General features: G+C 41.7%; 1 protein-coding gene across 1 annotated transcript in view; it reads left to right on the plus strand.

Annotated features, from left to right (window-relative positions):
- PHACTR2 (phosphatase and actin regulator 2) overlaps nt 1-15,813 on the plus strand; it is a 63,184-nt gene that overhangs the window by 31,221 nt on the left and 16,150 nt on the right. Inside the window, exons 5-8 of the mRNA XM_009319154.1 lie at nt 8,613-9,162; nt 10,426-10,625; nt 12,862-13,018; nt 15,207-15,262. Coding sequence (XP_009317429.1) covers nt 8,613-9,162; nt 10,426-10,625; nt 12,862-13,018; nt 15,207-15,262 — 963 coding nt within the window. The remainder of the gene's footprint in view (nt 1-8,612; nt 9,163-10,425; nt 10,626-12,861; nt 13,019-15,206; nt 15,263-15,813) is intronic.

Genomic DNA, 15,813 nt, shown 5'->3' on the forward strand with positions numbered 1-15,813 from the left:
GGCTTGAAATACATTTAGACTGGAAATTAAAGGAAGCTTTCTAACAATTAGAATGGGTCTTTTCTTGAACAGAATTTTAGTAGCAATAGCAGGAACAAAAAATGGAGCTGGTTAAATCTGAAGTTTATCAAAGGATTTGTATGAGTCGACCACCTGCATCAGGACAGTCAATGAGTCCAAAAAAGAGACAAAAGAAACCTTGTCTCGCCCTGTGTCCCATGTTTCTGAATGACGACTTCCTGGGTTTTGATTAATCAGAACACAGCGCTCTGCATGGGCTGGAAAGGAAACTCATGATTCTCAAAACTCTTACTGAGTTTCATTTTGAAGGGAGTCACCCTGCAAAAGACAACAAATCATACGTTATTTCCAACTTCCATTTTACACAGTGTTACTCCTCTGAGTTGTGCTCGTCTTCCCAGGAGAAGGGTGCTTTGCAGTTGATGTAGATTATATGCTTGTGCTGCAGCACTACTGGTTTTCCATGAGCTAGCTTCATGTCACTGCTTTAGCTGTAGAAACAAAAATACCAGTACTGTATGAAAAAATCCTGGGGTAGAAGACCTTTGGCCTTTGGTTCCTTAGAAGTTCACAAAAGTAAAGAAAAAATTCTTGTATTATACAACCCAGTCATGTATGGCTTCCGAAACTATGCCCAGGATTTTCATATGTCCATTTGGTCCAGAGTTTGCAAAAGGTCCCACATTTAGCTTCCAAAATCAGTGCATATGGCACACTGACATCTCTCTGAAAGTCTTTGAGACTTGATGAGTCCCCACAAGAGCTGTTGTATACTGAGTACTTTGTAACCCTGACCATCATTTAGGTGTTTACATGAGAACACAGCTTTCGTAAGAGTCTGGCCCCAATCACAATTTCTGAAAACAAGAAAATCTGGTCTCAAAGTGAGGTTTCTTGAAAACCTGGCCTTTGGAAAATGTATTCTAAACATAAACATATTATTGATCCAAATGCTTAATGAGACATTAGCATTTGCTTTGCTTTCCTATTTAAAGAGTAATTTATAGGTGGATTGCTTTTACAGAAGATATCGTGATCAAGGCGGCAGTGAATAAAAGATACTCCTATCTGATGGTCTTTTGGAGACCTTTTGTTAAAAGGTCAGTTCGTGATGAACAGATGTCTACATTAAGACAAACAACAGCAATAAAAATATATTGCAGCTGGTACCGAGGTACCTGGGGGATTGGCTTGAACAAATAGATGGGTCTGAACTGATTCAGATGCCTCCTTGTTTTGGAAAAAAAAATGCAAAAGAAAGAGCAGGCATGGAGACCAACGGTCCATATTCAAGCAGAATCATGTTAGGGAGGTACAATTACAACAATTGTATCTCGAGCCATTTAGAGACATCAGACCATCCCTGTCACTGTTCAAGATCAAGCCACTGTTGCCATTATTAGTTATTTGTATTACTACAGTACTTATGTATATACCAGGAATTTATTGTAGTGTCTTACATAAATGCAGAAAAACACAAAAAAGTTCCAATGGACTTGCAGTAAAAGAGAGGACGCTGTGGTTAGGCACTGAAAGACAAGAGGGGACCAGACCAGGATAACAAGCACAATGCTAGCAGCCTAAAAATTGTCAGCTTTGGCATCACAGCAGAGGGGAATTTGAGGGAGGACAGTCAGTGAATGTTCACAAAGCCTGAGGGGCAGCAGAGGAAAAGCAATGAAAAGCATCTGCTTCAAAACTTGGCTTGTTGCTGTCAAAGGCTGGTATAATGGACTGGTCAGGTAGGAACTGGAAATCTGTATCTCAAGAGTAAATGAGAAACAATAGTTTGGGCAAGATCAGACTGACCCTGAGGGCAGTCAGGTTTATATCTGATGAGATAAAAAAGATGAAGCTAACAAAGATAAAAACAACGAAGCTAATAAGACACCAAGAGGGACGATATGGTCAAAGGCAATCATTTTCACCGCAGCTTTCCTCACGGCTGTGAGCAAAAGGAAGATTCATTGGTCAAGGCCAAGAAAAGAGCATCTACGTAATCAAGGGGCGGTCAAGACTCGATGAGAGCTGTAACTATCTGAGCAGATAGGATGCCGCTGTGCAGAAAGAGTCTGCCAGCCTTTGGTATGATGTATGTAACAGTATGGAAAAAGCTGTCCTTGATAAAGATGATATCCCAGTGATGGCAAGGTATTTCAGTTAAAATCAGTGTTATATAAATTGCCAGTTTTAATCACAACTAAAGTCTGCAAGCAAGAACTTTGATGTGAATGAACTGTTCCAATTTTGTTTTTCATTTATAGTTTTTAGTTATTTTTGTAAAGCAAATTTGTAAATTATAAGTTGGTTGCCACAAAGATGTGTTTATTTGCAACTAAGTAAAGCTTTAGCTTTATATTTTGTACTTTTTTTCCTGAATCAGAAGATAAATTCTAATACACATTATTTAATCAGTTACATAGTTTAATGTAGATTGACTGAGATTCTAAATAATTGCACTGTATTACTTCTGAATATGGTGAATGGTGTATTTCTTTTTACTAGGTTATCATTCTCTTTTTAATATTTTCTCTACTAATATGACTGGAAACAAAACACAGTAATGGTGTATAAGTACACAAGTTTTAAATTCTTTCTTATTAGTAAATAAAATTTTAGCATGCTGGACCCATAAGTAAAAGGTATATCAAAGAATTGTTTACACTTAAAATTCTTTCTGATCATCACGTCCTTCAAGATCTTCAAAATACAAAATCTTATCTTCTCTTGCCATGTTTGTTATTAATGGAATTAAAATTTTAAAATGTCCTGCTTTTTCACAATTAAATCAGTTTTTCAACTTTGAATGAAGGTAGGTTGGATTTCACAAGGAGATGCTTTTTGCTATAAAAGAGGAGAGCAAAATGTAACAAATATGTATGTTTCTTTCTTCTTCCAAAGTCTATCTCTGGTCCAGAGTTCTTTCTCTGGAAAACAAAGAGGCAGTACAAGAATCTGTGCTTGAAAGAATCTGTTTGAAAGCTGTAAAGGTTGCTATGCAATGGTTCTTGCAAAACATTAGCAAAGACGTATTAGTCTATAATGGGCTGGAAATAAAGGAGGAAGACACTGTACAGTTAATTCCTTCAGTTCATGAAGAGACATATGTGTGCATGTTGCTTTTAATAACTGCAGGTGATGCATTAGGTTCATGTTAACAAGCCTTAAGCTAGAGATTGAAAAGGCTTTGTTTCCGAGATGAAGAATGTCATTGTTGTCCAACACATTATTTGTTTTTCGTCTACTAATCGTAAAATGAAAAGGTGCTGCTTATCTCTTGGGAATCTTCTACATGGGAAGGAAGAGAGCAGGGAACGGACAGGAGATCCAGGGACAGCCATTTAATGTCTGTAAGGGTGAGGCTCTAATAGGAACATACTGCAAGAAATGAATTGGTTTCCTCTCGAGTGATAAGAGACTGTTAGGAAATCCTTGCAATATTTGCTTGGCTCCTTTCTTCCCCCACCACTGTAGTTTTTAGAAACGTGCAAATAAAGCCCATATGATTCTGACGGTATGCTCTTGCTTTTATAATATCCTTTTCTGGAAGGTTTGGGAAGGCTATTGTGAGACCAAATGGGCACAGAGTTGGTGTAATTGAATAGGTAAAGATTCCCATCTGGGAACTTTAGCTGTTCCCATATGGGAATGTCTTACAACCATAGTGATTATGTTGCAAAATTTTATGTTGACTATAAATGACTCACCTACATTAACGTTACAGCTGGCATTAGGCGTGCACTTTTGCAGTGAATTTCCTCGTCATCCCCACTTACCCTTCTTTGGTTTGCAGAGCACACAAGCCAGGTTTCTTTTGGATGAAACTAAGCCAAAAGATACATTCGGAAACTTGTGCTCCCACCACTCCTGGGCATGCAATCTACAGAACTAGCCTGAAACTAGTCCAAAGTCAAGTCTCCTGAAATGCACATTGTGGACTTTGAGTCCTCAGTGCTACCTCTTTCACTCTACAGAGCCATTCCTATTGCACGACACAATGTAGATACAGTCCAAATTCCCGTTGACTAAGGAACTGCTGCAAGAAGTGCAGTCTTGTAACAATACCCAAAGAGCTTGCAGGAGAGGAGAGCATTCTCATGGCAAATGATATCCTATTTGATTTAGCTTCATCTCTTTCTGAAGAGTAGAAATACCCTGGGGAAGATACCCAAAATAAAGTTGCTGTGAGCAAGCAGTCTGCAGCTTAGGAGAACGGGTTGCTTCAGGGGAAAAATTCCGCTGCATAGCCATATTTGAACCCATGGCTGAGAGAATGGCCCTGTTCACATTCAGATTCACATGAATCTGAGTTTTATAGCCTGTTGATCTCAGAGGGCTGGAAAGAAGCCGAGGGAATTTGTTAGAGGAGTAAATGGCATTTCCCTTGTTTAATTTGCAGCCAGCAGTCTAGTTGGGGATACTGAACATTAAGGGTGATCCTTGGACGTCTAGAATAGATGAGACTGAGAGAAGTGCCAGGCAAAAATCTTCCATGAGAAGGAGTTGAATTGAGACAGACTGTAATTTTTTTCTGAGATAATACTTCAATAAGAGGCAAAAGATGAAGAAGTCTCTCCTGATTCCCAAGATCTCAAGCAGCAAAAAGTAGGCATTGTTGTCAGGCTTGCTGTTGAATGTACGTGGCGTATGTCTGTGTCAGTTGGCTTCTGTTCACTTTCTTATCCATAGAGAGCACTACTGATCACTGCCCAGAAATACCGGCATCCTATGCTCCACCACTACCCAAGCCTAAGCCTAAATCTAAAAAAGCTCCGCTACCACCAAAAAATGCTATTGCTGCTTCCACCACCACCAGCCATAAGAGTAATGAAGCACCTCATGCTAAAAAAAAGGGAAAGGCTCCTGCTAAGCAGCCTCCTCTCCCACCGCCCAAGCCAACAAGTCACAGTGCAAATCGAGAAGCTGGTGAGTACTGCACAGGCAGTGCCAGTTAGAGTGGGTGCATGTGCATGGGGGTGCTTAGCTTGGTCTTATGATACCTTCTGCCTTTGTACGTAGCAGCGTTACTAAAGAGCATGCCACAGGTGTGTTTTAGCTATCTTCCCGCTGAGCTCTGGTTCTGCTGTCTGCAAACACCCCAGACAGCGGACAAATCACTTCAGTGTTTCATGAACGTATGCACAACACCAAGCACATCACAGACTATATTGAATTCCCAGCTCAAGTGTGAATGCTGGCAACAAAATGACCCAGCGAACTGCTGAAGAATCGGCAGGGAAAAAGGTGACTTCTGAAACCAAACATACGAGTTGCCCCAAAGTAAAACTACCTTGGTATTGCTGTAACTGTCTGCTGGAAATACGTACTATTCTGATTAATTTGACAAGATTACAAGGTCTCAAAGAGGTAAAGGATAAAACCATGAAGATGTCTTGAAAGGCTGTTGAGAAGCAGTTGTTTTAGCTGAAAAAAAAAAAAAAAGAATTATAACTCATTAGAAATGTCCAGGCTGGTTGATGGCTTACTGTGATTCCAAACACTCACTGGAAATGGAAAATGTCCATCATCAGGCACGTAGCACATGTGTTTATCACTACACTTTCAAACCAAAATTCAGCAGTGATGCTAGATTAAAGATTATAGGTAGCTGTTCGTAAGGTGCTGATCTCGAGTTTGAATGGTTGTAATTTAGATGATGGCCAAAATGAAAACATCCAAATATAATTTGAACACAAACAATATTATGATGTATGGACTGTATATATGCATTGGCCAACTTATACAAGCCTTGTGTTTTCAATCCTCTGTCAGTCTTTCAGAGCCCTTCAGTCCCTCCAGTTTTCTCTCCAAGTATACCTCTTCATAGCTTGTAAATTTTGGCACATTTTATATTTGAAGCACACAGAAGAGAACTGTTTGAAAACATTGCAAGACTGCTGGAGTTACAATAATAACTTTGCCATAAAATATCCATTAACTTGGTATTAACTGTCCCTACTACATCAGACAACCACAAGAATAAATATTTTGAAAACCCAGAATTTGCTGCTTGTATTTCACATTCATCTGGAAAACTCAGTTCTTCCCAGGTGAAGGAACCTTATAACAGCAGACCTTTCAGAAATAAAAAAAACCATCACATAAAGAAATTTTTAGACCAGTGGTTGGTAACAAGCTCTCGAGTATCTCAGTTCTTAAATTAAAATACATTCAGATTCCAGATTTGTCTTTTAGTAGCCTTGCTGAAATTTTATGCAGTGCTTGAGACCATATGGGTATATATCAATATATCCCTTATATGAAATAGTACATATTCTACTGGTAATTTCTTCCAACATTAGGTACATTGTGTTCATTTGAAGTAAGGCAATACTTAATAAATAGAGCTGATCGGGAGCAGTATTTAGTACAAGATGTTTATCAGATCCCCGTGAAAGTGAACACCTGATGCAGCCAGTGATTCAGTCCCATGAAGGAGAAGTGGAATATGAGTAACAACTGAGCCGTGGCTCTCCTGAGGGCACCGCAGCGGGTTTCCAAACTCAAATAGTGGAGTTGGGAGAAGGGGGGACTTAAACGTAGGCATGGACATGTGCCAAAAGGCAAGTAACAGCCATGAAATTTTTCATTTAAACAAAATTCAAATCTTCTACTGAAAAAGAGGCATGACAGAAAAGTGTCAGCCAGCCCAGTCAAAAGCAACAATAGCAATAGCACTTTTGACCCATGTGAAAGTGTAGGGGGGATTTTCTCTGGGAGAAATATTTCAAGTTGCTGTATCTAATTGCAGGTCCAGAAAGACTCTGAGATTATTCTCAGGGTTTTTTCAATGGAAATATCTTTTGACATTTTCCCAGCAACAATTATAGTGTGGCTGTAAATTTGTATTATGCTGGTGTTCTTCAGTGTAAGCATGTAACTGGTTCTGTTGACCTCCAGCCTGTGTTTAAGTGCTTTGCTGAATCAGAACCAGAGCCCCTTCTTACTACCATCCACTTACTCAGTAAGGTTTCTGCTAAATAATATGCAGGTTGGAGCCACCATCTATTTTCACTGCGATTACGAACTGCTGCCTATACCATTTCTTTGCTTCCTTTTGATTTGCCGGTAAGTTAAGTCAGTGATTTGTAGTTGATGTGGATGATTAGTGCAGTATCAGTAGATTCTGTACTGTGCCCTTTACACTTACCTTGCAGCACAAAGAGGGACAGTGATTTGCCTGAAGTCATGAGTTTCTGCAGATTTTTCCAGATGTACTGAAAGTCTCACAGCACTCTAAATGTTTATAAACCATAACATTCAGCTACAGAACAGTATAACGTGTCTTCTGAATTATTTCCATCTTCTTTGACACTGAGAACAGTCTCACTGTGAAAGCTATTTTTATATCATGAGCTTATTATGGCCAGTATCTGTATTTTGGTCCTATCCTAATCTGCTGGGGTTTTGTTTTTATTTAAATGCTTATAAGTAAAGTAGGCCTTTCAGCAGATTTCTATTACAGTTTTCTGTTTTACTCAGTAAGCTTAGCCGCAAGGCTGCTGTGTAGCTTTATAATGCTTTCATTTGTCCTTTTGAGGTTAATGCGTTTTTACTACAGCAGAAGTGTTTGAGTTGGATGCATTTTGATGAAAAGGACTGAATCATTAAGAAGGTTGTCATTTTTATTGCTTTTTAAATGAAAGTCAGAAGTCTGAAGCTCCAGTCCAGATGATGGGTGCATTAACACAGCAACCAGAAATGTGACTGGAATGCACGTGGGCATGCAGGCTAGCTGAAATCTTCTCTTGCAAACTTGGGCACTGATACATATATGCTTCAATCATATATGTATCACATATATGTATCACATATATGATATAGGATTAAACAGCAATATCACTGGCCAGCTTGTACAGCTGGTGTCAAAACATTTTCAAGGCTACCTGAGTTGGTCGCTGGTAAGATGAAGATCTCCAGTTTATACAGGAGGCCTTCAGTGCCTCCTTCCTTCTGGAGATCATTTGTGCAGAGTGAGATCAGTGGTTTCTGCCTCTGTCTTATGGACATGCCCAGCTGGACCTGAAAGTACATCTTGTTTTGCTGTCCTCTGCTGCTTGCCATTAACTAGGAGCACACCACTTGCAATAACATTGTGAAAGGTAATTAACTGATACCCATAGTGGTCCTGAGTTGTTCGTTGAAAAGCATAAGGAAAATCGTGGTGTTCTCCTAGTGCTCAGACCAAAAATTCATGTAATAGAAAAGGTCAGGCAGTTTTCTCTGGTAGCAATTTTTTTAAACAGGGCACTAAACATGTTTGGAATAAGAAGTGGACTTTTTAGATGACGTCCAAGCAAGTTGTAATGGGCCAATGCAGAATGCTAGAATCAAACTCTCACCCATTTGTGAGGTTGATCCCCTCCACTGTTCTTGGGCAAGTATTCACCGTTTCAGTTTTTCCCACCTCAAAGGTGAAATTTGAACTGCAACATTTACTCATCTCAAGCATATAGATGAAGGATTGTAGAAGTATCAAGTGTAATTCTTTCATTTTTTAAATATCAGCACACGTCAATCCATGCAGAAAGAACGGTGCAAAAATCATATAGTTGCAAGACTGTAAAATGCTTTATCTTTTCTTATTTTAGCTAGTTCCTCTCATGCAAAAAAAACACCAGTCTCCAAGTCCTCTTCATCACCATCTCCTTCGTCCACATCATCTCATCCCAAAGCCTCTAAGGAGACTTCCAGCAAATCGGGCACATCAGGGACTACCAGGGGCAAGAAAAAACCTGGGAAACAGTCTGCCCCGCGAACAGCGCCGGATGGGGCTGCTTCTTCCCCCTCAGGTGCCACAGCCAACAGGTTGGAAGCGAAGGCAGAAAAACCAGAGCCTGAGCAACCTTCCATAGTAATTTCTGAAATGGAGGACGCAGACCAAACAAGCAAGCTCGTTGTCCCCCCTCCTCCCACCGCTGCCCCTCCTCCACCTCCACTTCCACCTCCTTTTCCTGCTGCAGCTGGTCAGCCCGCTGCCTCCTCAGATGCCCAAGATGTGCCAGACGGCTGCGTGGCAGGGCCAGCCGTCCCTGGATCAGATACTAAGCCTCTTCTCCAGACCCAGCGTGACACAGAGGAGAGCCTGAGCAGTACGGCCCTGGACAGCGGTCCAGATGCTAGTGGAGAAGACACAAAAAGGTAAAATGGTATGGCTGTCATGGGTAAGTGGTAAGACCCACAGCCAAGGAAGCCACATTTCTTTTCGTAAGGGACACTGTAGGTGCATGGGGATCACTCCTGTTTCTCCTACTGACTGGTAACTGTGTCCTTTTCTTGGAGGCCCAGGGCAGTGTTGCATCCCAGCACAATTTGTTCTTTGCCAATGTCTTTGAGCCATTCACCTGCAGTACCTCATGTTTCCCCAGAAGGTCATTGCTCATAACCTGCCTCCTACATCGTTGCATGGCTTAATGTGACCACTGCAGTCAGCAATTCAGCTAGTAGCTGATAACATTTTTATTTCTCCCTCATAAAGGCAAACAAGAAGCGATGTTGAATTACAAGGGGGTTTTACTTTTTTTGTGGATATCATTAAATATCTCACTGCTAAAGCTCTCAATTTGATAGCTGAATTTACTTGCAGACTTGAAAATGACAGTTTCAGGCTTCGGTTAGTAGGTGTTTGGTCTGTCACTGCCTAATAGCTTGTCTAAGTCTCAGATACTATAAAATCTAGTCAAGAGCAAGGTCATAATTACATTTTTTAAGCAAAATAGTTGGCAGCAAAAAAGAAACCAGCTTATTAATCTGTCTTTTCTCTGCCATGAGAACCAGCATCTTTCATAACAACCCAAGACAGTTTAGTCTAGATGCCAGTGGCCTAGAGACTTCCCTTTAAATTCTTGCTGGTATCTCTGTGCCAGCATTACGCTCCTGTGCTGCTTCTCCCCTTGCTCTACCCTTCCTTTACGTAAAGATTTTCCCAAGGCAGAGAGCGCTCTGCTGCTGATGTCCGTGTTCGTCAGCAATGGGCATGAACATTTTGGACTCAACAGCAGTAAAACTGTATTTGCAATAAATAGAGTTAGGCTTTGTACTCCTGTCTGCTCTCCAACTCTCACCCCCAACTTCATGAGCTGTTTTTCTCTTCTTAGTAGCTTTTATGTACTATTGGTCCCATCCCACAAGAAATAAAAAAGAATTAGGATTTTTCTTTATGCAGGCTTTGCAGCACATCATTCCAGACTGTTAGCATCTTTTTTCCTAACATATATACACACAGATACGTATACACATACACAGACTTTATATATGTTTTATGTATGTATGTTTTTCAGAAAGCGAGAAGTTAGTTTGAGTAACAGAACTTTTGTTTTCATACTTGCTTATACAGTCTGTCTCCCATTTGTGTTCTGTGCTGCTTGCATTAATGTGACACTAAGTCTGCTTCTGAATTAACAGCTTGGCTACCCAAGAAGACCAAGAAGCGGAGGCAACTGACCAGGCACACTCTGAACCGGTGGAGGAGGCTTCTGATGCTGCTGCCCCTCCTGAGAGTGAAAGTAGCAGAGAGAGCCACAGCAGTGACTCAGACTCTGACGGACCGATACTGTACACAGATGATGATGATGATGACGATGATGATAATGCAAGTGCTGAAAGTAAGCCGCTGACAAGAAGGGTGTACTGGGAAGGGGTGGCCACCTTCAGCTATATCTAATATACATGTTTGGCCTGGGCTGGCTCAGAGAGCCTACTAAGCTGCTGTGATTGCATCCACATTGCTAACTGGAACTTACTGGTTGAGTGTAGTCCAAAGACATCTACACCCAGCGAGATTTTGTGCAGCTGCCTCCATTAAATTGTGGCCTTCAGGAGAGCAAAGACTTTGGGATGGAGCTGCTAGCAAGCACATCAATCCATGGGTGGTTGTGTTTCAGGACCTGGTTCTCTGGCAGGGCATCCTGCTGAGAGGTTGCAGGCTACCTTTTGCACATTGCGTTATGTGAGCATGCCTGACCCATGCTAGTGCAAAGTAAAGAGAGGGTACGGCTGCATGGGGTGGTTTTAGATGATTTAATATTTTACCACTACTGAGAAATGAGTGTCCCACTTCTCCCAGATGATTGTGATCAGAAACCTGCTGGGGTCCATGCAATGGTGGGAGCAGATCAAGCATTGCATGGGTGGGAGTGGAGGTGGGAGGAGCAGGTTCAGGAGAACATGAGGATGGAACAAGGCGTCCATGTTAGGGCATCAGTGAGCCATTGATTTGGCTTGCCCATGTCATGAACCTCTACTGTTAAAGCACCAGTGTAGCTTTCAACTGAATTGCACTAGAAATCCCGGAGTTTCTTGTGGGAGTAACAGGCAGGGGTGGACAACAGAGGAGGCCCATCAGTCAGCAGCTTCACTGTCTGAAAGTCATTTGTTCCTCTTTGACCACGGTGTTTTTAAGCATTGGAGCACCTTAGCAGACAGAGCAGATCACAGTGGATTACTTCTAAGTTTACAGCTTTGAAATTTCATCTGGGGTCGTGGCTGTATCATCACCATATATCATTTGGCAGAAGTCCTTGCTGCTGCTGAAGGGGGTTGTGCTGCCCACCCTCTGCCTCATCCCTGCTCCCAACTGTTCCTTTTTCTCTTAGGCCAGCACTCATGTTTGGTTTTGCAGTGGTGACTGATTTTCAGTAGAATAGGTTCCCTGATCCAGCTCACCACATGGTTGCACCTTTGCTGGAGCAAAGGAGGTGGCAGCAACAGCCTGTCAGGGGTAGAGAGGAGGGCAGCCCTACCCCTACCACCAGCAGGGTGGCCTTATGTCAGAATAAAATGACCATGAAACCATGGCTTGAGAGCCTTGCCTGCAGCTGTTCAGGAGGAGGTGCTTCGCTGTGCTTAGTGAAGAAGGCCTGAACACAAAAGTGCTGTGTACAGAAAGGGGGGGGAGGGAAAATGAACATTTTTTTTTTTTCCTTGGACACTGGTGTGGCAGAAGGTGAAGTGCCAGCTAGCTCAAGAGGCTGAAGTCTTCTGCAGTTCTGCGTTTGGTTTGAATATGATCCAAAGTGGTAGCAACCAAAAATTAATGTATTCAGACAGCAGCACGGTGTCTTATGAGAATTGAGCTGGGAGCCTGTGGTCTTGCCAAACTGTCTAATGTCATAAAAACCTACCAGTTTAGGACATATGTAGCCCCTTGGTCAGAATATCAAGAGGCAAGGGAAAGACTAAAGGCCATGAAAAATACTCTTCCTTCCACAGCTGGCTGAACCTAACGCTGGCAAAATTACACAGCCCTTGTCCCTACTGTATCTGTTTTATCGATAAACAGATTGCTTCCGTGCCTGGGCGTTCCTGCCTAGGTTACTTTACAAGCACTCAGAGCACTTTTCTAAACCGTATATTTTGCTTTAATTTACAAATTAGTTGAAGATGAAAAGCACTATACAAGAACTAAGTGGTATTAGATTGAAAAAACAAATAGAATGAGGGAAAAGATGAGAGAACAGGACTAAACCATTTAAAGCAGAAGTAAAAGAGCAGCAGGTTGCTAAATATACTAAGTAGATAAATAAGCCAACCTGTAATGTATCAGCCTTCAAAGACACTTAAGCGTAGATTTGTCATTTTTATCCTGTCACTTCACAGATGACAAGTGATGTTTATAAAACTCCTCTATCAATTTCGCTGGTAGCTTTTTCATCCAAGCCTTTGAGCTTTTTATTGTTGTGAACTGAGCTAAAACTATTTTTCTTTTGATGTTAATTAAAATTCCTCTCCTGCATGTGGGAACAAGGCTGCTGCTTTGGGGAGGTATTAAAGTTCTTACTCAGAGTTTGTATCTGTAACCTAAGCATGAATGAACTAAATCTACCCTCCTCCTTTCCTCAGGCTCTTTGGCAAGTAAAATTCGTCGCAGGGATACTCTTGCTATCAAACTTGGCAACAGACCTTCTAAGAAAGAATTAGAAGACAAAAATATCTTGCAGCGTACATCTGAAGAGGAGAGGCAGGAAATCAGACATCAGATTGGAACGAAGCTAGTGAGGTATCAGTGGCAGGGTAAATGTGATTTCGCTGGGCGGAGGTGGAGGAGGAGAATCAAGAACACTGGGTTCACGTTTTAAATGCAGCCCAGTGTGCGGTGCAGGATCTTTGTGGTACAACTGCCTGGAAAACAGTATTTTTTTTTTCTCAAAAAACTTTAAAATGTCAGTAATGCATTTTTGGTTCTGCAGGAAACAAATCCAAGAGCGTCTGGGTTTTGGGGTTGTTTGGGGTTTTTTTAAGAAGATGAAGAGAGTAAGAGTGACTCCAGAATAATCAGTGCCATGGTTCAAGGTTTTTCTCACATTGGTTAGCGGGCACTTGCACTAGTATATCCCCATCTCGGACGGAGTAGTAGTTCCTGACACACAGAGCATGCCTGTGCATGTTCGTCCCTCCTGGCCCTCCCCATCCTCCTCCTGCTCTCTAACTCCTTCATTATTCATGTGCTGGCTCCAGCAAAAGAAATGGAGGGAGGCTGGCTTTGTAGGTCAGTGTTTAGTGTTTTGCTGCGCTCACCTCTGAGGCATGTCTTTCTCATGCTGTTTAACTGCTATGGGATATATATTACTTTCTCTTCCCGGACTTGAGAACATTGCATAAAAAAGACTAATTTTCACTTGCATTTTTACAAGCTTTTAAAAAAAAATCCTCATAAATGTTAATTTTGGCTTTCCTGGTCTCTCAGAATAGACTACAACATGTCTGGATTTTCCCAGACCTGTCCTTGCTTCTCTTGTGCTCAGAAATGTTGTCCAGGCAGATTTGAAGTATGTCCTGTGTTTGTTGGAGATCCAGACATTGGGTAGTCCAGCCGGTACTGCTCCAGTACAGAGTACAGCAGTCCTGCATCAGCACTTAGAAGATGAGCTGAGTTGCTCTGTGAATCGGGTGGCTGGCTAAGTCATTTATTTCTTCCCTTAAACGTAAGAGTGATACATCTGTTGTGTAGAGCCCAAGGATCATTTTTCTTCTGCTAATAAAGTGGTGTGGTTGTTATCACCGCTTTCGTGACCGAATCCCAGCTCCGGTGATCACATCCTGCTTGTTGGTGCTCCCTCGGGGGCTCAAACTGCAGAAACCGCTCCGGTCCCCATCCTGAGCTCCTTGCACAGGTACATTGTTGGTTCTGCTGGGAAGCTGGCACGCTCCCCATGCAACTCTGCTTTGGTGGCAGGAGACAACATCTGTGCATGTCAGGGCTGTGCTCATGCCTGAAATCACAACCAAGTTTGACGCCAGTTCCTTAAAAATTCCTGGCGTGGTGGTCAGCACCCGGCAGCATCGAGGTCTGATGGGAAACCTGTTCCCATAGTTTGGTCAGGGTCAGGTCAGGTCCCAGCCTGGGACTTCCTACAGCGGGGGCTGGTCACTTGGGGTAAACCTGCTGGTCCTCCCCGCCAAATGTGAAAGTCCAAGCATGGTTTGAATGAGATGGGTTTCATGAGGCCGAAGATAATCTGTAGTGAACTGTGTGAGGTTTGCTGGACAGAGAGGCATCTATCTTTAGCACATCTGCAAAATTAATTTTACTGCTGACATTTTTCTTGCTCCTTTTCTCAAGTGAACAAGTGAACCTGTTTAGTAAACACAGAGACAATATCAACGATGTTCTCCACCACACAAACCAGAAAATTAATATCTCAGGGTTTTTTCTTTTTTAATGGCAGTCGTTATATATACGTAACTAAATAAAATTAACTTTCAGTTAAAACTCCCGATTGTACTGTATGTACAAATCAGTGGGGAATGCACAGCTTATGTTGTGTTTTTTTAAAAAAATAATCAATAGGATTTGCATTCAAAATATCTGAAAATAATCTTACAATGGCACAACTTACCATAATTATGGTGCTTGGGGACAAAAAGGGTTTATGGACTCTTTCATAAAATTCTACCTGTAAATGAGGAATTTAAACTTGCTGGTACAATTTCTGTAGTATTATGCAAGTATCAATTATTTATGTGTTCGAGAGGCAATAGTACATCTTTTAAAACAAATGGCCACTTGACACTGTGGTTACATGCACAGTTATTATAACTGTGTCTGGCAATTACCTCTATTGTTGAATACCTCTGCTGGCAAAGGATAGCATGACCATGTGAGAAACACCTTTTAAGCTGTATTACAAATCATAATGTGTTATTTGGATCTGGTTTTAAATCAGTCACTTACTTTGTTCTCACAGGAGACTTAGCCAGAGGCCTACAACTGAAGAGCTGGAGCAGAGAAATATCCTAAAGCGTAAGTATTTTATTCAGGTTTCAGCTAGTATTTACTTAGAAAGTGAGCATAAATTGGATTCATATGGAAGCCTATCATTGTTGCTGTAGTGTTAGAGCCATAACTGGAGAGAAATTGTGTTCTAGAAAACAACGTATCAACACTAGATCTATATACTAATCTGTAACGGTAGCTGTGAAAATTGCATGTATTCAAGATGCTGAATTTTGCTTGTCTCAATCCCACTTCTTGAAGCTGGTCCCAAAGATGAGGAATGACTTAGATACCCCTTAAAAATAGTTCTAGACTGGTTAAACTTCCACCTAATTTTTATGAGGAAGAGGAGGAGGAGGAGGGAATATCAGTAGGAGGCAGAGGTGGGATATAAGGGCAGAGGTTGGAAGGTGGAGTAGAAAGAGGAAAAGTGAAGCATTCAGAGGAAAGTGAATAGGTATACGCCGACTACTTAGCCTACATAGGCTTGCCAGTGTGACGCCCATCTACAAGAAGGGCCGGAAGGAGGATCCGGGGAACTACAGGCCTGTCAGCCTGACCTCGGTGCCGGGGAAGAT

This window comes from Pygoscelis adeliae, unplaced genomic scaffold (assembly GCF_000699105.1).
Source record: "Pygoscelis adeliae isolate BGI_AS28 unplaced genomic scaffold, ASM69910v1 Scaffold172, whole genome shotgun sequence".
NCBI lineage: Eukaryota > Metazoa > Chordata > Aves > Sphenisciformes > Spheniscidae > Pygoscelis > Pygoscelis adeliae.